This window comes from Suillus paluster (genome assembly GCF_016628075.1).
Source record: "Suillus paluster strain FC165 chromosome Unknown EDB91scaffold_10, whole genome shotgun sequence".
NCBI lineage: Eukaryota > Fungi > Basidiomycota > Agaricomycetes > Boletales > Suillaceae > Suillus > Suillus paluster.
In genome coordinates, this window is record NW_024537570.1 from 488,534 (window position 1) to 510,505 (window position 21,972).

Consider the following 21,972-nt stretch of genomic DNA (forward strand, 5'->3'; position numbering starts at 1 on the left):
CCAATCCCTCGCTAGATGTTCCCAGAATGATACTGCCTTGAATCAGGTTGATATTATCAATTCTTAGCTCAATGCTTACTACTTGGTCATTCTCTTTCTTACTTACTTACTTATGTGAAATAGAACCCTCATGTGACTCGTATGGTTTACTTCATAAGTAACTCGATTGGCATGTGTCATATGAACATCCTGATTCAATAGATTGTTTTGTTTAAAATGCACCATTCCTAGATGTGAAAATATCTTACCACTGATTGCAAGTGCGTGCCGAACTCCTTTTCCTTCTTCTCAATAGACGATTCCATCTGGCCCGGCCTAGATTTGGGTAGATTGATATGAGATGATACTGCTCACTCATTGCGGTATATATATGAGAGGTGAGTCTGTGTTACTTGTGTCACTCCTCCTCAATTACTGCTTGAAACCTACATAATATTTTGGTTCTAGTTTTCACCATGCCCAAAAAGAAGTCGAAATATTGCCATTGCTCTCCTGAATGCAAAAAATGTGGACGCCTTCTCAGCTATCGCCAGTGACTCCGTCATTACAAAAAGGCAAAGCTGGCCAATATATCACCTTCTGTTTCACCAACAGAATCATCAGTAGATCCGCACGCAATGGATCTAGAGCATGAGATTGGAGTATCTGGTGATGCAGGCATTAGTGATCCTGATGAAGGCCCAAGTCCAAATCATTCGGAGCAGAGTGAGTCTGATGAAGACACTGCAAGCAATCACGCAGACAAAATTATTCTATATGATGAAGAAGAAGAAAATAATGATGTAGACGAGTTAGATGTGATAGGTGGCCAGGTAGATGCTGAGGTTGAGGCACTGCATCACTCGCTTCATAAGTTCACTCACTCCTGGCAAGTATTTAAATAATCAAAATAATATAGGCAATACCTTGTTGACAGAGCAGGATAGAGATAATCTCCGTGCTCACAGTCTCCGCATCAAGAGTCATATGCCACGTGCAATGTTCAACAAACTGTGCGAGAAGTTCAGTCACAAAATGGACATTGACTCTGAGTATAAGATGCTCAAGCGTTTCGAAGGACTCACTACCATCACGCCCATGAAAACAGATTGCTGCATCAACTCCTGCATTGCATATACTGCAAGGTACAGTCACAGTGATCTGTGTGACTTCTGCGGAGAAAGACATTTTGATGCTCAAGGGGAGCCAAGACGACAATTTTCCTACATTCCCCTGGTCCCTCAATTGCAGGGTCTGTTTGCCCAGGAAGATACAGTCGAAAAACTCTTATACCACCATCAATATGACCACAGCCCCAGTACTGTCAACAATGTCTTTGATGGTGAGATCTACCGGTCTCTCCAGGACAAGTTTGTGCTGGTCAATGGTGTTCAGAAAGACTATAAGTACTTCTCTGGACAAAACGATATTGCATTTTCTTTGGCGACTGACGGATATCTACTGTTTGGACGATATTGCAAGGGCCCATCTGCAATGCCGATCCTTATCCAGATCTACAACTTTCCCCCCACTATACGCACTCACTACGAACATCTTATTTGCCTTGGAGTCATTCCAGGACCAAAATCGCCGAAAGATATTGCATCTTTTCTTGTCCCGTTTGAGAATGAGTGTGCCAAGCTTGCCAATGGCGCACTCACCTTTGATAGCCTTGGGAAGCAGATGTTCTGGCTCCATGCCTACGATATTTTCAAACTGGGTGATATCCTTGCAATAGAAAAACTACTGGAGATTTGTGGCCATAACGGCTTCGCACCATGTCGGTCGTGTCTGATCACAGGTGTTTGAAATAAGTCTGCAAATAAGACTAATTACTACGTCCCATTAACTCCCCCCACTCAACCTAATGCTCCGAACGCACATTGGGACCCCCTTCATCTCCCCCTTCGCAGTCATGCACATTTTGAAGAGGTGCTGCAGGAGATAGATGAAGCAGAGACTGCTGTGGAGAAGGAGAGGATTGGCAAGAAAAATGGTCTCTGCACAGGCCATCTTCACCTCTCTGACAGGCAGCGTGTAGGGTCAATTGACTTTGCCAAGTCATTTCCATGGGAATGGATGCACATCTTCCCTGAGAATATCGTCCCAATGCTTGTCAAACACTGGACTGGCAAATTCAAGGATATGGATACTGGAAAAGAAGACTATCAGATAGCTGATCATATATGGGCCGAAATCGGAGAAGAAACTACTGCTGCAATCGCAAACATTCCTGCTGCATTTGTCCGAGTCCTTGGTAATATCACAGATGATCATTCAAACTTCACAGCCGAATCATGGTCATTCTGGATTATTTACCTTGCCCCAACACTCCTGCGTGGTCGCTTTCCAAATGCAAAATACCACAAGCACCTTTGCGAGTTGGTGTGGATCATGAAAAAAACACTACAGTTCACCATCAGGCACGCAGATATTGATGAATTGGAACAGCAAATTGCCAACTGGGTGGCCAAGTATGAAAAGTAAGTTATCTATTGCAAGACCAGGTAATACATGACCGACATTACCACAAGGTACTACTATCAGTATGATGAGTCAAGATTACCAGCCTGCACCCTTCCAGTTCACGGGATGCTTCATATTGCCGATGATATTCGTCAATGTGGACCCATGTGGACCACATGGACATTTTTCCTGGAGTGCTATTGTCAAAATTCAAAATAGCGCTGAAGTCAAGAGTTCAGCCTTGGGGAAACCTCAACAAAGAAGTTATATATACAGCATACCTTCAACAAGTGGTCCTTTGGTATGACGTCCAAGAGGAAGTGTCTCTAAGCATCCAACAAGATTGGTCCCAGCTCACAACATACGAGACTGTCTTTGAAGACTGTAAGTCTTCGTCCAATAACTCAAGATAACAACAAAAACAGTCCTACCAAATAACGACTATGTTCTTCAGCCCCCTCAAGTGATGACATATGAACCTGACCACAATGAGCAGGTTAAAGTTGCATTATATATCAAGCAACTCATTGGTGGAAGGCAAACAGTAATCCTTGCACATCTCCCAACTCTGATGCCGCTCTGGAAAAAAGTTCGCATCAAAAACGGCAGAGATAGTATTTCAACACACAGTGCTACCAGGACATCCACAAAGCGAAGGAACTCATCCTATGTTCGAGTGAGTCTACTATATCATACATTGGATCTAAAATTGACAAGGTTACTTAGTACGAACTTGAATATGAAAACCACATAAATGGGGCTCTTCGAGTGGTTCAGCTGGTGCAGTATGGTCGTCTCGAGAAGATACTGGTTTGCTTGTTATCAAATAACACTCAGTGGCTAGGGCTCACTGGCAAGACTCTTCTGCTCGCCCTCATTCGGCCATGCCAGACTGGAGGTAGAGATGCTACCAAGGAGGAAACATGTTATTCCAGAAACCTTGCTAGCATCATCACAGACCTGCAAAACGTCAAAGGAGTTGTAGGAAGGGTTGAAAGTCGTGGGGAATGGGCTATCATTGACCAAAGAAGCAATTTCGCAAAACCGGCCTTCAATGGTGCTGGGTATAATACAGATGAAAGTGAGGTGGAGTAGATGTAATCATAAACACTGCAGGTAGGAGAAGAATGGATATGTACATGACGAATGAAAGATAACATAGATACACGCTGGGACTGGTGTTCTGGAACACGTTCTACTCCATGGGCCTCAACACCAGCAGCCATGGGCAATTCAGCGTACCAAATGACATGCCAACAATGGCGCCATCATAATGCTGAGGGGGATGTTAAGTGCAGATATTACTTGACATGCGAGTCCCATCCGGCAAGAACGAGACTGATGTGACCGAACCAGTGTGCCCCCACAAGGGCTCACCAATTGGCTGCCTCATGCCTGAATCCCACAGCCAGACACAGTCTGAACAGCCGTCCAGTTGATATCGCATCCAGATGCCACACAAAGAGTGTGCAGAAAATGCTCTGGAGAGACGGGCAAGAGCAACAGTGCGTAGGAGGTCGTGGACGGAAATGACACTGAGAGAAGACAATGTTAGTGTGAATGATGCGGATGACTTGAAGGGACAATCTCACCTCGTGACCTCAGGTAGCAGCAGTTGCTGGTCAGGATGTAATCTAGATAGATAGAAAGTGAGCAAAAAAAATGGTCAAAATATGTGGATGTGGTGGAAGGGGAAGTGGTGCTCCACTACTCAGCCTCGGGGCAGGGTCATGCCATACTGGGCTTCATAGGGAGGGGAGTTTAAGCAAACCAAAAAGAAAGGATGCTCACCGATCTAGAAATACACCAGGGCCATCATTAGGCAGGGTGAAGGTAGGCAAACTGAACAGTTGTAGAAAGGTGTGTTGTGGTGATCATGTGACTTTTCAAAGTCAGCTGGCAAATGCCGCACAACAAACAACATGTCAATAAGACATATTTACCCCTTAACCCTTAACACCATCATGTCTTCACATTGTCAAGCTCTTCTGATCCCCCTGACTTGAACAACCACTCTCCAGCTGTTGCAGTAGCTTTGGAAGACTGAAAACTCCCAGTACGTGTGCAAGCCGCACTGGCTATCACCGAGCTGGTTGTGGTTCACGACGCTGGTATATTGCAAATCGCCTCCCCTTGTCCCGTGTCTAACTAAGTTTCATTCCAAAGTCAGGAATGCTGTTTCTCCGCAAGTTGGCAAGGTCGTGCAAGGTGCATTTCATTCCAATTCACGCTGACAAAGTCGCTATTTCTGATGGCGGTGTTTGCAGATCTTCTTAAGCTCTCCGATGAGACAAACCTCAATATCCTCAATCACAGCATGGAAGCTATGATCAACCGCTTCCAAAACGAGCTTCTTCCTGTGGCCTCTCAACTCACCACACGTCTGGTGAGCGCCTTATCCCTTAGTCTCTATGATATGCTGATGGCATGTGTTTAGTGTGAGTCTTACTTACGCCTTGCAAGAGAAGGCCTGGCGCAGCAAAACGAAGCGGTTCTGGACCACCTCGATGTAGACTCGCTCGTGTCAGACGGCAAAGATGACAAAGTATACGGCGCTATGGGCATCGCTAAGACTATTGGGATTGTACGTACTTTCCTGTCAGAAAGTTCATGTCCATGCATCTCACGAGCTGCACAGGTTGTTTCGTGCATCAACTCCTTGCCTGAAATTCTTTCACAAGTGCAAGAGGTGATCATACCCATCATCCAGTTCACCTTTGAGAATAAGTTGATCAGTGTGTTTGCTCTTATCTTCCCGTGAGCAGTGCTGATACCAGAGTGTTTGTAGATTTGTTTGATAATATGTACGACCTCGTAGACGCCCTTACCTTCCGTCTTCATGCTATATCTCCGAATATGTGGCTGGTGTTCAAGTTGACGTATGATCTCTTCAAAGGCGATGCTGTTGATTTGGTCCACTGGTGGGTACTTTGGTCCAAGACTCGCGAGGATATGGCTGCCATACCCTACAAGTTCATTGAGGATCAGATGGTAGTAAGCATTTATGGTTTTGCAATCATGAGTTGAACGTTTGACAGGCTGCTGGCATCGCTCTAACGTCTTCAATGGGCAATACAGCTAACTCAACCTCTGTCTCCCACCGATTATGCACACTCGGGGCATTCCACATATACATGTCGCCATTTTGGCAGCTATCGCTTGAAGGATTTTCATCAGGTGAGTACACTTTGAATTCGTCTGATGTTGTACTCATTTTGACTATCGGTTTGCTATCCTTTCGGCTTCCTTATTCCCCTCTGGTATATTACTACCTATTTACCTGGTACGATATGTATACTCCTTACCACGCAATAGATCTACTCTTCAAAAGCATCGGACCACCGGTGACTACATTTCTTTCTTCGCAACTTCCTTGAGGCTATGTGTACTTGACCTGGAGTCTTGACAAGTTCAAAATTTCAGTTGCAATGATCACGTGACCATTAACACAACCAAATATTGGCTTCAGTTGATGCAAACAACACATAAATAACCCCTACCGCTCACCACTAACCATGCCTCGCACACGCACTAACAAGAAGCCTACTCCAGGAACCAAGAAGAAGTTCCAAGCACTACAGAGGCGAGTTGATGCCAATGAGCGGTGTGGGGAACGTCCCCACTGTAGGCCCGTATCCCGTATAATTCCCATGCCTTCCCACCATTTTTCCATGCATTCCACTACCATCCCGCTACCCATCTGCATCTTCCCCAAGCCGTCCGCTACACAGAACCAAGCAGAACCCAGCAGAACAATCGCGTACCACACACATCATATCCTTTAGCCTTTGGAACGTCCTCCTCCATCCTGTCCTTGTCCTTCCATCCTCACTGGTGAGTACTAGCTGCGTTCCCTGTGTTACTAACATGTTCCTATCTCATTTCCTATGTGTTACGGTACTTATATGGATCCTTCCACTACTCGGGACCGATTCCTTATCTCACAGCCTCACCTGGTTGTAGCATAGCGCATTTCGGAACCCCTTCCTATATAGGTAGCAATAGATGGGATCTTAGTGTTTTACCTTCTGATAGACTCGACTCCACTTCCACTTACAGAGTACTTCCCAGTACTCCACTCACTGTCTAAAATATCTTCCCGAATCTATTCCTGATCACATTGCATCATTCCCGCCCCTGTGAGTTCCGCTTAGTGCTGCCGGAGTCCGGTTCAGAACTTCGGTTTGAACGTGAACCCTTCCGAACCGGACCGTCCGTTCGGTCCGAGGTTCGACCTACTGTAGGGACCAAACCTATTATTAGGTTTGGCATTCGGCTGATGCCTCAAATTAGTGAACCTGTCCAGACCCGTCCGAACGCGTTCGAACTGTCCTTGCTTCTGTCTATGAACCGCTTGAGGTCCTCAGGCTTATTGCTATCCATCTATACTAATATTTTCTCTGATCACCTGGCAACAAACTCATATGGCCATTGTCAGTCCTGGGAACATTGATCTCCAGAACGGCTCTTACTTCACGACCAAAACACTGAATGCATTTCTATTAGTGACGTCTGACTTCCTCGGTGATCTACTCGACATTTCGGTAAGCCCAATGTTAATCGTTATTAGGATTATAATTTAATTTATGTTCAGAACATATTTTTGGGATGCTCGTTCCGGTACTTGCTTCAACATCGATCAAAATATGTTCAAGGTGCATCACCTTTTTCTGATCTCTTACCACAAATCTTGGTATAAATGGCCTACTACAGGTACAATATTCACCCTTCTGGCTGCGAGAATGTCGTGCGCACTTGGATGTGATCGCCAACTCAAAGACGCTAGTGCCATTGATTGGTACAATGACCCGGATGATGACACCCCCATGTGTGCACCACCTCCGCTTCCTGCATCCAATGATCGATCAACTGTCGCAGTCATTGCATGGCAACAATATGTTCAAGGTGCGTCGTTTTTTTGATCTCTTATCACAAGTTTTGGTATAAACGAGCTACTAACTACAGGTTCAATCTCCACCCTCCTTGCTGCACAAATCCATGTGTGGAAGTGGTATATTCAAGGTGCGCTAGTATAATTATATGTTACGGTTTGCGGTCTAAATATCTACGTTAGGTCCAATATCCACCCTTCCTATGTCGTGCGCACTTAGACCTGACGGCCAATTGAAAGATGCTAAGGACATCGAGTGGTACAACGACCCTGATGACGATTCCCCCATGCCCCCTTCGCCACCTCCTGCCACATCCAATGGTAAGATCACTGCATTCGTGTCCCGTCACTCGGGACGAGCCATTAAACCAATGGAGAAGATTCGTGACGCTGTCAACGGCGCTCCAGCAAAGCGACCAGCACCAGCAACTCCTGAGGGTCGGCCTGCACCCAAACGAATTCGAGAAGAACCCCCTGCCACAGAGGGACTTTCAGACGAGGAGGAGGAAGAAGACAGAGAGGAAGCTTACGAAAGGACAAAGGCATTGGGGGATGAGGACCGCGAGCATCACAAGCTGACGAAGAAAGATGAACGCAGCGCGGACTTAAAGACAATCTTCACACAAGAGAGGGGCCGTATGAACCCTCACACCCAAGAACGCGAGGACGGTTGGTGGTGTGAGGTATGCAGGTAAGTCTCAATGTTAAAATAATCTCCGCACTGAACTAACATCAAGTCCAGAGGCAATGATGTACCATCCGGGCAGTGTTTTTTTAAAGGCAGTATCTCAACCCGCCGCACCCACATCACACACAATCCAAAATGTCACTTCCCCCTTTACCGAGACTGCTGCAAGGAATGCGGAATCACAATGCACAATCGTGCCATCCCTCTTAACTCGAAATCAACCGACGGAGTTCAACACACATTACACGCCTTGCTTGCACCTAAGGTTCCTGAGTTCACGAAGTCCGGCCTGATGGACTATATTGTTGAGCTCATTGTCTCTGAAGATGAGGTGCGTGGTTGTGATCTTTTGTTTCGTGTGATTGTGACTTAAGATACTTATACTAGGCGTTCCAACTCGTCGATAAGGGTCCGTTTCATCGCCTCCTTCAATACCTTCAGCCCTCCCTGTCAGATAAGGATATCCCCCATCGCACGAAGACTCGCGATGAAATACTCGAACGTGCCAAGCTTGCCGTGCAATGCGTCAAAGAGAAGCTTAAGAACATCGACAGCAAAATTTCCGTCACTTTCGACTCCTGGACGTCTGAACCTGGCGTGCCTTTCCTCTCTGTCACTGCACATTATATTGACTCCCAAGACGGTAAGCCTCAGGAGTGGGAGCTGAAGAGCGAGCAGCTCACATTCACGATCATCAATGGCAACCATAGTGGTAGCAATATTGGAAGGATTTTAATTGAAACTATCAATAACTACAACTTTCGCACCAAGGTTGGATGGTTCACGGCTGACAACGCCACCAATAATGATACGGCAATTCAGACTGTTGCACTCGCTATTGACCCTTCTGGTAAGGAATGGGTTGCAGGAGAGCACCGTGTACGGTAAGGCTTATATTTATATCACATTCTATTATATGCTAATGTCTTTTCAGTTGTATGGAGCACGCCCTACATCTGGCCACTAAACACTTCGTTGAAGAGGTTGCGCCTACCCCTGCAAGTGTTCTCATCAGGAACGAGACCAACGACGATGACAACGATGAAGTGACTGACTTCGATGTTGCCGATACTGTGGGCAAAGCCCTTGCACTTGTTGGGCAGGTAAGTTTGTGCCTCGTCTGATTAGCCTTGCTTTGACTAACTGTTTATTTAGGTATGGAAATCTCCTCAAGCCCGTACTTTCTTCCACAAGTGTTGCGCTGAGGTCAATGAACCCAACCTCAAGCTTTTGAAATGGATCCGCACTCGGTGGGCCTCACTGTTTGGCATGTTGGAGCGCACCCTCAAGTTGCATAAGGTATATTTACCACTACTGTCCCTACAAACAATTACTAACTCTATCGGCAGGGTGTGAATAGGTTTATACAGCTCGCAGATGATAGTGACGAAGTTCAGAACCTGCAGGGCAAGTCCTATGGCGCATTCAAGCTCTCGGCCGAGGAATGGAAGAAGTTAGAGTTGATGCATGACATGCTTCAGGTGCGTGCTTGTTCATTGATGAGTTTAATTTTTATTAACTTATTGCATTACCAGGAGCCTGCAAATGCTCAGCAATCGTTCTCTGCGACTCGCGATCCCGGTGCCTGAATTCCTCCAACAAACCTGGCAAAATATGGCCAGGTCTTCAAAGTTTGCCGACTTTTCAACCGCCATTGAGTCTGGCATTGACAATCTTCGTAAGTGGTACCATAAGATCGATGAAACCGACGTCTATTTCATTTGTCTCGGTACGTGTTTTGATTAACGTAAAGCCCTATCTAATGCGTTGTATCTAGCGCTTGACCCCAACTATAAGATTGCGTATGCCAAGAGTAAATGGGAGCCCCGCGACTTCGAGAAGGGCATGAGACGCCTGCAGATCATTTTCGACAGATACCATCATCACAATTCCTTGCCGGACGCAGAGCCTGCTGTCGTGGCTCCTTCCTGTCTTGCACGCCAAGGCTCGTATGGCCACAGCTGGATGCGCGACGCTGTCAAATCCCGCGTTGCGAGTGACACTGCAAGCCGAAGGCCTCGTCAAGAGCTCAAGGACTACCTGGCTTCCCCGCTAGAGGATATCGAGAATGTAGTAGCTTGGTGGGGCATGAGTGTTTTTTTTTCGAATCCCTATTCCTTACAAGTTAACATAAATGTTCCTTAGCATCATTCAATTCAATATCCCACCATCTCACACATTGCAAAGGACTACCTTGCTATTCAAGGCTCTGCCGTGGCATCTGAATGAGCATTTTCGAGCGGCGGCATCACTGGGACCACACGGCGCAACTGTTTGTTGCCAACAATGTTTGAGGCACTTCAGTTGTTGAAGAGTGGATATCGTCAAGGCCACATATCTGCAACGGCTCAAGCTGCGTTCGCCACTGCTTGTGAATACCCTGACATGGATATCGTGTAGCTACTGTACTCATTTACGTCGAATTTTTTCATGTATTTCCTGCATTTTTTTTGAATTTATACATAGCGTTCGGACGTTCGAACGCGTTCTGAACTCGAACCAAACACTTCTGAATGCGTTCGCAAGGGTCCAGTTCGACGTTCGCCCTCATTGCCTGAACCTGACCGATGGTCCGGTTCAGGGTTCGCATTTAGAGGCCCATGAACTGGACCGAACCGGACTTCGGCAGCACTAGAACTTCCGCTCAAAATGCCTGACATCGGATCCAATGACTTGGAGCAAGTACCAGACACAAGCCTGGTCCGACTTTGCCCAATCATCCTCCCGCAGGCTCATAGTTTCTTTTCCCTCCGTTTGTTCCCCATTAGTTCCGTTTGTTCCCTGTTTGTTCTGTTTGTTCCGCATTAGTTCCGTTAGTTCTGCTCGTCGTGCGCTGAGTTCCACTCGTCGGGAACCCTCCGCATCTTTGTGTTCCCAGTCCTAGTAAGGACCGGAACCCTTTGGGTCACTATACAGAGTCTAGTCTTTGTTTCCTCGCACTTATTTGAGGACTCGCTACCCAGTAGCAATCCCCTTGGGACAAGTATAAGTCTCGCACCCTTGTTAGACTTCTGATCCACACAGAGTCTATTTTCCTCACCCACAGTGGGAGGTACAACACGTGATGCATAAGTCATGTTAGCATTACTAGTCAAGCGTCCTAACTGCAAAAAATCCAGGTGAGAAAGAGGCCCACAAGAAACTCAAGGCCTGTCAGAAGAAGGGCGCAATTACGCGTCCCGATGGTACTGCCGGACGACATTTTAATTTGCAGCACGCTATGAATTTGGATGATAAGGATACCGTGTATAAGAAAATTCGGGTAAGCACATTTTTTCCTATCTATATGGAATCTCACAGACATTCTGAAGTACAAGATAATTGAAATTGCCAAGGACAATGGTTTATGACTTGAGACCACCATCAGATACCAGCCACCGACACTACTGGGCACCATAATTACATTGGTACGTGTTTTTTGTGCATTGTACATGCATATATGCGCTAATAATAGCTAGGCCATGCTCAAAATCCCATACCTAGCACACTTTAAGGATGGGTGGCCTGTCAAAGATTTTTTGCAACAATTCTTGAGAAATCACGCCAACTATAGGAGAAGGATGGGATACGACAAGCCAACTCAGAGCTCAAACAAGGTACGTGATGATGTCCCATCATTTGACCATTGACTATCTGATTTGTAGATCACACTCTCAAAGTCGACCCAGGCGCATATATCCACTAGCCGTGCTAAGTTGCCAGCTCCCGCAGCTCACTCTGACTCAGATTATAGTAGTGAAATGGACCCCAGGTCAGATGAAGACTCAGACTCGGAGGAGATTGGGCCAGGGAGCGAAGGAGGGCTGCCTGCTGATATCGCAGAGCTCTTCAAGAAGCGATTTGAGGATTATTTGAGTGAGTTTGCACTCCAATACTCATTACCTGCACTAAATATTCACTTCCAGAATCCAAAGGACGTCTCACGCAAACCTCAGCACCTACTGACCCTAACCAGACCGCCAGAGTATCTAAGAAGAGTACTATGCTGAAGTCACAGACAGCAACAACTTCCAGCAAGAAGATCACCACCGCTGCCATCGCACAAGTGCGTAGCAAGAGGGCCAAACCACCAATAGTTATGACACAACAACTGGAAAAGGTGAGTGCGGCATCAAAATCTTGATATGTAACCTTTGTATGGCTCTTGCAGGAGCAAGCCCCCCCCCCTCACAGAACTCAGCTAGCAACGATGTTGTAGTGATGGCTTCCGTGGTGTGTACGCAAATTTACTAGTGTCACCTGCCTACTGAATGCACTCAGAAACCTTGGCCACGACCAGTGCCACGGAAGAACTTGGAGAGAGAGAAGGCCAAAGTTACCCCTTTGACTCGCCATGACTCTAGATCGCCCCCACCATCCTCATTCAGCTTCTCACTGCAGGATATCCCAGACACCTGTCCAAATGAGGACTGCGAGGATCTTGTTCCCTCTCCACCTTCGCCACAGCTGATCCATATGTTCCACAGTCTTGCAGAATGCATCCACAAGGAAGGAGAATATGGTCGCACGGTTCTTCACCTTATGCTTCACATCTGCTCAGATATCGCATCTGAAAACAAGTTGTCAAAAATACGTCAGCATGTGGCAAAGCGCGGTTGGCCAGTATCTATTAATTTTGTTGAACTTAATGATTTCACGTGGTCATTGACAGCTGATGTTGCTAAGATCCTCTCAGATCACAGCGCCCGAGCTAGCCACATCATCTGGACAACCTTGTTGGATCGCATAACCCACCATTACCACAACAAGGGAGTTACAGAGGAGGAGTACCTTCTTGCTTTTGCAAGAGACAAGGGACCTACGACGGCTTTCATCAACGAGTTATCGAGTGCTGGCTTGTAAGTATCATGTTTCTATTGATTGGCTACTGATAACTTTCTTCCAAGTAGTTTTGGTTCAAAGGGCGAGCATGTCATTGTGCACGCCCTAGAAGCCATGTTTCGCACATCCACCATTCCTCTTGATGCTATTCGGCCGCTCGACATCAAGAAGTTCACTCACTCTTTCCTGGTTCCATACGTTGCTACTCGTGCAATTGCCCATCAACTCGATGTCAGTATCACGGAGGCTCACATGATGCTGTTGGAAAGCAGACAGGCTGGGATTCAACTACATCCTGCACTGGACTCGGATGAAGAACTGGACCAGATCTGCAGGTCAAACATTCAGCGATCCAAGTCAAACATGATTGTCATCCGTCACAATGAAGCTCAGGGTGGTCCGCCAAGGTTTCGCAGCCGGACTTGGCGCGCAGAGGTGCTTTTGTTTAATTCAACAAGCATATACTGACCATATATTTATTCAGATCACACCACCTCCACAGCCCAGACCTTCACAACATGCCAATGCCCTCAAGCTCTCCGACTGTGTGAGCCAGGGGAACCCCTCATCACTGTCTGCTCTCTCCTCGATGCCACCAGTAAGTCCTTTTGTATTCGCAGAGTAGTTTCAGGTCTGCATGTTTGAAACTTTTCCAGTCGCCTGCTGCAAGACCTCGTACACACAGGGAGACCCGGAGCAAAGCCAAGGCAGTGGCTGTGTCTGCTGGGGATGAACTGGAAGGCCCCATCAGAAGAAAACGCGCCCGGCACTGACAGTACTGACCTTTTTTCTTCGACTTGTCTTGTCTTACGAATGGAGGCCACATGCACCTTGGACTGCTGGCAGCCTCCTATTCGATACGCTCTGGACTCGTGTTCTTGCTGGACCCTTGATGCTTCGTTATCGTTATTTCTTTTTTTTGGACCGCATCATGTAACGCTTGCCCACTCCGAGTCTGATATCAATGTACTATTATTGCAATCATTATCGACATTGTGCGCACAGTGAATTTTCAGTGTCCTGAGAAGTGTCTGGAGTAGAGAATCTTCAGTACTACAGACTCTTAATTTGCAACATCTCAAACACTGTTTTTCAGTACCACAAACATCACAATGTCAGTGTTCTATCAAGTGCTTTTCAGTGTGCCGTCAATCTCAGTTCAGGATTTATGACACTGAAAAATATCACTTTCAAAGTTCTAGACACTGAAATCTAGCCCATCCTATCTTCTGGCTCCGACGTTAACTGCGGTTGAAAGATACAAAAGCCTGAAAGTCAGTATTTTGAACCCTGATTTTCAGTATTCTAGACACCGATTTCCAGTGTTTTTACTTCCCACAGTGTGTGCATACCTGTACTAATTTGACTGCATGAATTGAGTAATCGTAGGCACGGATGATAAGATTTGGATTTTTGTTTGCCATTAGAAGTGGAAATGCTGCGTTTCCGGCGCCTAGACCGGGCTCAGTTAATTTTCATGAAACGTGATCCTAAGACTCACCGCATCCTATTTCGCAAATGGTTATGTTCCCTGCCTGACTACATAAGAGAAATCGTTGTCAAGATGCAAAGTCTTACATCTGGTTCTGCTGCTGCTAGGAGTTCTGGAAATTCAAGATGCAGCCTTCAGCTACAAAGGTGAGGGTATTACAGGAAACAGAAGGAGTGACACCGACCATTTTCTATTTCTGAAGAAGTTGTCGGCATTCGTCTTGTAAAAATTATCCCTATCAATCGAAAGCGTCAGAGTGAATGGAGCGATGACAGACGAAAGACGAACCAGAACTTTGCGGGCTTCTCATTATAAGTCTTCTTATCATTGTCTGGTACTGGAACAAGACGTTGCCTCGCTAGTGATGCAGTGATCGTTTCAGTTTGATCTTCAGGGGGTGGAACATGGTCCCAAGCATTCTGGGCCCAGACATCAGAGTCTTGAGTAAGAAATCTGTATCATGTTTGATGATCAGGGATATTCTGGATCGATCTTTCTCGTGGTTACCCTGATCCAAAGGGTGGTTTCTCAGCGTTGATGTCGTGCACCGACGAGCTTAGCTTTGGTATGCGTGCAGGTTTGGCTTCCGGTGTAGAATTTGTCATATGGAGTACACAGGATTATGATGGCGAATGGAATGTTTTTTTGGTCGCGACACGGCAGCGCGTTCTGGCGTGGGTTATACCTAGATGTGATCAAAAAAAGTCAGTGTTATAACGTGGACTAGTCACTGCAGCGGATGAGATTAGGACCGGATGCAGCCGAAATCCGATGCTGAATTGTATTGGCTTGGCTCTCGTGAGCGCCTCTAGCAGCAACAGCTAGTCTCGTCCCTCTACTTGTTCAACGCTGGCATCGAAGTTTTCTGATTAGACAGAAAATCGTGTTTCGCCTTTATTTCTGGCTTCGCTTTCCATCAAAATTGAATCTGGTTGGTCTCTAGGCAAAGTTGGACGGCACCAGGCTGCGCAGTCGTACTAGGTCCTGATCAAGTTGGCCAGTTCCCAATTCGATAACTGACCGGAATCATGTCTACTCATATTCGTCCTCCCCCGCCCGGTGACGAGGATCTCCAACATCTCTATGATGAAGTTTGGCGGATCTTTGACGGTGAAACAGCTTCCCCTACCGAGCGCTCGCCAACAAGTGCAGTCTCTGCCCATGCACGCGAGCCCTACCCTAATGGTTCATTCCACGACGTTGGTGCGACAATATCTCCATCCTCTTCAATCCGCAGCGCCCTTCCTCGCCCTCCTAGTTCGTTATTCACTCGCATTGTGATAGAGTATATTATCTGACTCTGATGTGCAGTGCCTGCACCTCAGCGGCCGCATTCGCCTGAGATACGCCCACAGCTCGATTCTGCGACCTCTCCTACCCAAAGGAGATTGAGACCACTTCCGTTGCCTCCAGGTGCTTCTTTAAGTCCTCAGCCTCATGAACAAGCACCTGCGGTTGCAAATCCTTCACGCCCGGGGACTGCTGGAGTTGACGGGTATGTCATCACCTATTTAGGTTCATTCGGAAATCATTCATTACACACACAGGCGTCGTCAGCTTCCCCAGGCACCTACTGTGCAACCTAGTGGTTCTAATGGTAGTCGCCCTTCCACAGCTTCTGCAACATCACCAACCTCAGCCGCAAGTAAACCAGTTGTCACCAGCCCTCACACCGACAGGCCGCCAAATGTGTATAATAAACCCGTCCCTGCTATCCCCTCGCACACTAACGGTGCACCTGCTAATGGAGCGGATGTGTACCGTTTGCAGCAATCAGAGAGTAGCCTTGATGTGCGAGGGTACAGTGTCACCGCTGACCATATCGCACCAAAGCCATCCCCTCGACCTCCTGGTGCTTTAGCCCCGAACATACCGGGTCACAGTAATGTGTATGATGACTTTCCAATCGACCTACATGGTACAGATGATCTTCGTCACCGTCCGTCTCATCGCCCTCAACAATCTTCGGAACAATTTCGTCCTGTGGATGTATACTCCCAGCCTCATGCCCGTTTGCATCCAAACGATGGCATCAATGGTCCTGCACCGTCCGCTCGGGTGAATGATTTGCGTCATCGCCCTTCATCATCATCCGACTATATCCCCAATTGCAAGTCACACCAGAATGTGTAGCCTTGATCTAACTCTGTCTGCAGATCATCAAGATACCGACCCCAAGCTCGGCCGTGCAGTTTCTACAGGCTCGACTGCGTCTTCATTCGTAACAGACTCCCTGGGTCGCAATGGCTCGCTGACCACAACGGCCACAAGCTACGCTGATACTGACGCTTCAACTACTAAAGCTGGGCCATCGATGCTCAGCAGGGAAACGTCCTACGGGTTCCCAGTGTCAGGCCCTTCGACACTTAAATACAGCCATGGTCACTCAGAATCTGGCAGTGGCGGTTTCCAAGGTGGAAGCGCGGACTCATTAGCGCGTCCCCGTCCGAGCCTATACAGTGGCACACCTGGAACCCATGTTGACCAGGAAGAAGAAGAAGAAGACGATTACTTTGACTCGGAGAGCGATGATCCAGATCCAGATAGGTTTGTCAACTTCAGCTTACTATCGCACTTGGCCGTCCGCTTGCGTGACAAGGTGCCTCGCGGTACACACGTAAAAAGCAGCATCCCTTACCCTCGTGCATTTACGGGCAAGGACATCGTCGTAAGTCCCTGGGTAGATTTGTGTGACGTCATTTGACGTAACACCGCTATTTTAGTCCACCATTCAGAGCCAAATCCAACGGGAACTACTGATCAATCATGGTGTTTCCACCACCGACCGTCGTGCTGCCCTTCAGGTCGCTCGGAGTCTACAGCAGCAATTATTTTTTTACGAGGTTGAGTGGGGTCAGAAGCTGCTGCAAGATGGCGTCGAGGACGTGTATATGTTCCTGGACGATCTCGAGGGTAATTCTGAGGCTCAGCGAGAGAGGGAAGAACTGCCAACAGCCGTAATCACTTCACTCACTCGGTGCTATGCGTCGAGTTGCAGTGAGGACGACCCATGTTATTCGTTTGCTTGTCCTCGTCGAGTGAGTTTTTTGCGATCGCACAGTCGTGAGTTTGACTTGATGTTTCTGTAGCAAGCTAGTCGAATCGTTGATTTGGGTCCCGTATCCGAGCCAGATGTACACCATGTTAGTCCCCCTCCCTTTTTGATTGATTGAATTGAACATTGAACATTGATTTACAATAGCAAACGGAAGACTGGTTGAGCACGGTTGATCCCGCCATCCTTCATACTCTGCCCGAGAGTGAAGTTCACCGTCAAACGTGAGCATCTTGCTTATTTTCGCATGGCGCTGTACTGAGGACCACGCTAGCATCATCTATAAAACCATCACTCAGGAGGAGCAATATGTCCAAGACCTGGACACGGTGGAGGCGGTCAGTGCATCACGTAATTCGACAGCGTTGAAACAGCTCATTTCCTTCTTGTAGCTGTTCATCCGGCCACTGCTGAAAGCACATCCTCCTGTCATGCCGCTCAACAAGCTAGATGAGTTTATTGAGGAGGTTTTCGGAAACATACTGGATCTTCGGGAATGCAACAGGCGACTGGTGGAAGCCATGTATGTTCGGCAGCGTGAGCAAGCGCCAATCATCCAAAGGATCGGTGATGTCTTCTTGGAGGCCGCGAGAGAATTCCGGTTCGCATATCCAACATACGTTGGACATCTGCCTCTTGCAGAAAAGCGCTTCAAGGACGAGATCGAGTCAAACGCAGACCTTCGGTTGTTCCTTGAGGTATGATAATCCTTTATTCGAATGAGCCATTCCTAAACAGGTTTGCAGGAGTGCTCGCGACAATCCAAGCAGCAGGAGGCTCGTCGGCTGGACTTGAAACACTTCCTGTCGCGACCATCTGAACATCTGCAGAAGTACCCCATCGCGCTGGAGGCGATAATGAAGGAGACGACTGAAGGCAACCCGGACGCGTACTACCTTGCAGAAGCCATCGAGGCCATCAGGAATCTTCAGAACGTTGCACAGCTCCGGACATTCCAGACTGCGATGTGCAAAGGTCCGACTGGGAAATGGGAATGGCACGATATTGTATCCAAGGACATTCGAGAGAGCCTCAGCAAGGCTGAGGCCAAGCGCCAGTCGTATGTTTTTTTTGTTCTTCTAGTGGTTTTGAATGCTGAACATTTTGCAGCATTATCTTTGAACTGATCAAAGGTGAAATGGCGTACGTAAGGGACCTAGAAAATATCGAGACGGTGTGTTGTCCTTTACAAGTACTCGATAACAGCATATCTCATTCTCGAGACTGTAGATTTACATCCAGGCCCTGCGAGAAATAGATCCTCCGGTCATTGCTCGTGACAGGCTGAACAGTTTCATCAGCGATGTCTTCCACAACTTTGCTGAGCTCCACTCGCATCATCGGAAGCTGCTGGACCAGCTGCATGAGATACAGCGCGAGGAACATCCAACGATCAGGAGTATCACAGCACCTATGTTTGATGCTGCTCTGAACTTCAGGGATGCATATATGGAGTACATCCCGAACTACCCTATCGCTGCCTATCGTATTGACGATGAGATGGCGAACAACACGGAGTTCAAGGCGTTTGTTGACGTGAGGCTCGTTTCTTTGCTTGACTTTATTATATTAACAGTATGTAGCAATGTATACGGCATCCAGATGCTCACCGACTGGACATGAAGAGTTTCATTAATCGTCCTATCCCTCGATTGTTGCGGTACGAACTGCTCTTGAAGGGCATAATGGACGAGACACCCGCTGGCCATGAGGATCGTGAAGCGATCCCTCAGGTCTTGGAAATCATAAAAGCTTTGGGCAAGGAGACGGAGCCAGGAGTTCAATCAGCGAAACAGAAAGTTCAGCTCTGGTGCTATAACTCGAATTTGCAGTTCAAACCCAACGAGTTTGTTGTAAGCATCCAATCGCATTTTTAGTGCATCACATACTGAATGATCCTCGCAGGACATGGACCTGTTGAATGAAAATCGCTCTCTTATTCATGCTGGCAAGCTGTTGAGACAGCCCGACACTGGTTTTGAATGGAACGGATGGACTGAGCTTTTCGTCTTGCTGTTTGATAATTACTGTAAGTCTTGTCACGCCTTTGTGCTGTGTCACAAAGTTCATGCACAATTTCAGTGGTCATGACCAAAACAAAAGAGAAAGACGGCCTGACAAAATATAACGTTAACCGGAGAGTAAGTGGTCGCAGACACGGCCTTGCATAAATATCTTACTGGTGACTTAGCCCATACCCCTTGATCTTCTTACTCTGGCCAACTTCACAGATCCCCCGACGCAACGCAGCACAAGCATTCTGCGTCTCGGCCTCGGCGGAGGGAACAAGCACGTGGAAGGTGGACCCTCTCCAGGAAGCGGCGCTCCCGATGCCGCTGGCGATTCACGCCTTGTATATCCTTGTACCATTCACTATAACGGCAGGCTTGGTGGCTTGTACACCGTATTTACAGAGTCTCAGCAGGCGCGAGCGGAGTGGAAGCAGAAGCTGGACGAGGCCATCGGTTTGCGAAAGGTTGTTCAAGAGTCGAACAAAGTCTTCGAGCTGGAGCCGCTCAGCACAGACACCTTCCTCGTGCCATCCATAGCTTCAGCCGCTGTACCATCTTGGAACCACGAAAATTCCCTCACTGGCAAGGTTACCTGCTCTGTTCCCTTTAGTGAGCTCGCGTCATTCTCTGTTTCCGTTCGTTCGCTCATATGTTTTTCAAGCTACTGCTGATGGACGAGCATTGGTGGCTATCGGTTGTGCCGAGGGTGTTTGGATAGGCTTTAGGCATGATTCAAGATGTTCGTGAAGTTGTTTGTTATTTTTGCAAACTGACGAATGCCGCTTTAGCGATGCGCCGCGTATTGCATCTGAAGATGGTGACGCAGTGTGCGATGCTCGAAGATTTCGGGATGTTCCTCGTGCTTGCAGACAAGGTATTGTCCACGAGCGATCACCTTCGTTAAATGCTAACCTATATGCAGGCTCTCTTTGCATACCACATCGAAGCTCTCGTTCCATCGTCGCCGCAGAGTGCTCATACATCTCAGACACCACAGAGGGTAAACGGGACCAGAGATGTTCACTTCTTTAGTGTCGGCAACCAAGGTGGACGAACACTGGTTGTTTACATGAAGAAGAAAGGGGTCAGTTCCACAACATCGCATCTAAGAAAGGATCACTGAAAATGTAAATAGCTCGACAGCGTCTTCCGTGTCTTGGAACCAGTAGTGGAAAAAATCAATGAGAGGAGCAAGGCGCCCGCGTCATTCACTTCTCGTTTTGGTATACGACCTGCACGTTCAGAGTGGTTCCGATTGTACAGGGTATGTGACCATCAGTGGGCCACGTCTTCCATGTTGACATGTTTTTCTAGGAGTTCTTCTTGCCCTCGGAATCTTTCGACCTGGTCTTCCTCAAAGCAAAGATCGCGATTCTTTGCACCAAAGGCTTCGAAATCATGGATCTAACCGAGTACGTCACCTTCGCCATCTCACCTTCAGTTCCTCCATTTTAATCATCACCCTAGTTTCAAGAGCGTCACTATTCCACAGCGTGACGACGGTTATGAAAGGTTGGCAAAACGCTGTGAATCTTGCCGGCCAATGGGGATGTTCCGAGTGGAAAATGAATTCCTTTTGTGCTACGACGGTCGGTCGTTTTGATTTAATCTGCAGTCGATGCTGATGAAAGATCCTAGAATTCGGTATCTACGTCAACAAACATGGCGCACCTAGTCGCAACACAGGCACCATTGAGTGGGAGGGCACGGCTGAGCGTGTGGCGATGCACTGGCCTTATATCCTTCTCTTCGACTCCCGCTTCATTGAAGTCAGGCACATATCGACAGGCCTGCTCGCACAGATCATTCCCGGGAACGAAATACGCTGTATTTGGGACGGTCGTGGCACCTGCGCCCCTCCATCCACTGGTTCGGAAGGCTTCCATCAACCTATGAACCTTGACCCTCGGATACACTGCGTCATGGCTGCGCCAGAGCCCGTTCAACTCGGCCTGATAGGGCGTCCTCGCACAGTGGCCCAGCACGTATTTGAGCTGACACCAACCATGCTGCTCTGTCCTCCTGGTGCGCCCGGTGCACCTGGCGCGCCAGTGTCACCCAACAATTCGACATACTTCCAACAGCAACCCGTTTCCCCACCGCAGTCTCCGAACCTCCTCCCAATGACATCCCGGAGATGATCACACCACACGTTGGCACTCCTTGATGCTCGTCGCGCAGTCATTTTCTACACATGTATATTCTTGTTGATTCCTTCGTCTTTTCTATCTTGTTTTAGGAACCCACATAATCTGTACCAGTGCTCATTCAGTCTTTCGGTAGATCATCTTTTCATTCGGTTTTCGGTAATCAGTTTGGTGACCCTTACGGACATTCTACAGACGTTGGATGAATGGGATATGTCCAATATCCCTCTACCCAACATTGGGGAGTAGAATCAATTAATCCCAGTGACTGAACTCACTTGATTTCCCTAGAGGCCTTCTACTGAAAATTCAGTGTGTGATTAATCGCTAGAATCACTGAAGCAGCCAAGCTGCTCTACGAAAATTTCAATGGAGACTCTCAACTGAAGTACGACGAGAATAACGCTGACATGCGAGTGAA

At 47.5% G+C, this 21,972-nt stretch overlaps 7 protein-coding genes across 7 annotated transcripts; 6 read left to right on the forward strand and 1 right to left on the reverse strand.

Moving 5' to 3' along the window:
* Window positions 1–909: 909 nt before the first annotated feature.
* EDB91DRAFT_1007411 (uncharacterized protein) lies at window positions 910–1,461 on the forward strand (the record flags this gene model as incomplete). Its single annotated transcript, XM_041312346.1, has 1 exon — window positions 910–1,461. A coding segment is annotated over one exon (552 nt), but the record flags the coding sequence as incomplete, so codon positions are not given.
* Window positions 1,462–2,124: 663 nt separating this feature from the next.
* EDB91DRAFT_1048339 (uncharacterized protein) lies at window positions 2,125–3,540 on the forward strand (the record flags this gene model as incomplete). Its single annotated transcript, XM_041313393.1, has 5 exons — window positions 2,125–2,462; window positions 2,514–2,562; window positions 2,685–2,829; window positions 2,871–3,121; window positions 3,172–3,540. The coding sequence occupies 5 exons, from the start codon at window positions 2,125–2,127 to the stop codon at window positions 3,538–3,540; spliced, it is 1,152 nt and encodes a 383-aa protein (XP_041180425.1).
* A 567-nt stretch (window positions 3,541–4,107) lies between these two features.
* On the forward strand, window positions 4,108–9,613 carry EDB91DRAFT_1263073 (uncharacterized protein; the record flags this gene model as incomplete). The annotated part of the gene is made up of 19 exons (XM_041324437.1): window positions 4,108–4,305; window positions 4,479–4,653; window positions 4,713–4,831; window positions 4,883–5,029; window positions 5,084–5,180; window positions 5,234–5,439; window positions 5,484–5,622; window positions 5,998–6,049; window positions 6,231–6,279; window positions 6,505–6,584; window positions 6,884–6,989; window positions 7,040–7,100; window positions 7,159–7,350; window positions 7,411–7,467; window positions 7,520–7,774; window positions 9,108–9,127; window positions 9,180–9,323; window positions 9,374–9,505; window positions 9,560–9,613. The coding sequence occupies 19 exons, from the start codon at window positions 4,108–4,110 to the stop codon at window positions 9,611–9,613; spliced, it is 2,283 nt and encodes a 760-aa protein (XP_041180426.1).
* Window positions 9,614–12,896: 3,283 nt separating this feature from the next.
* On the forward strand, window positions 12,897–13,313 carry EDB91DRAFT_1048239 (uncharacterized protein; the record flags this gene model as incomplete). The annotated part of the gene is made up of 1 exon (XM_041313381.1): window positions 12,897–13,313. A coding segment is annotated over one exon (417 nt), but the record flags the coding sequence as incomplete, so codon positions are not given.
* A 648-nt stretch (window positions 13,314–13,961) lies between these two features.
* EDB91DRAFT_1198384 (uncharacterized protein) lies at window positions 13,962–15,133 on the reverse strand. The gene is made up of 6 exons (XM_041320618.1): window positions 14,845–15,133; window positions 14,626–14,790; window positions 14,522–14,572; window positions 14,424–14,469; window positions 14,347–14,380; window positions 13,962–14,298 (listed from the first exon to the last, which is right to left on the reverse strand). Exons 1-6 carry the CDS (start codon window positions 14,940–14,942, stop codon window positions 14,174–14,176), a joined length of 519 nt encoding a protein of 172 aa, XP_041180428.1. The 5' UTR covers window positions 14,943–15,133; the 3' UTR covers window positions 13,962–14,173.
* On the forward strand, window positions 15,123–16,759 carry EDB91DRAFT_48804 (uncharacterized protein). Its single transcript, XM_041327435.1, has 3 exons — window positions 15,123–15,594; window positions 15,649–15,832; window positions 15,885–16,759. The coding sequence occupies exons 1-3, from the start codon at window positions 15,366–15,368 to the stop codon at window positions 16,468–16,470; spliced, it is 999 nt and encodes a 332-aa protein (XP_041180429.1). The 5' UTR covers window positions 15,123–15,365; the 3' UTR covers window positions 16,471–16,759.
* Window positions 16,652–21,545, forward strand: EDB91DRAFT_1048343 (CNH domain-containing protein; the record flags this gene model as incomplete). The annotated part of the gene is made up of 20 exons (XM_041313394.1): window positions 16,652–17,005; window positions 17,061–17,375; window positions 17,427–17,480; window positions 17,540–17,616; window positions 17,667–17,730; window positions 17,785–18,090; window positions 18,139–18,452; window positions 18,503–18,566; window positions 18,623–18,928; window positions 18,976–19,245; window positions 19,298–19,421; window positions 19,475–19,533; window positions 19,584–20,013; window positions 20,066–20,143; window positions 20,193–20,278; window positions 20,327–20,488; window positions 20,540–20,668; window positions 20,719–20,816; window positions 20,872–20,993; window positions 21,043–21,545. The coding sequence occupies 20 exons, from the start codon at window positions 16,652–16,654 to the stop codon at window positions 21,543–21,545; spliced, it is 3,915 nt and encodes a 1,304-aa protein (XP_041180430.1).
* Between the last annotated feature and the right edge of the window lie 427 nt (window positions 21,546–21,972).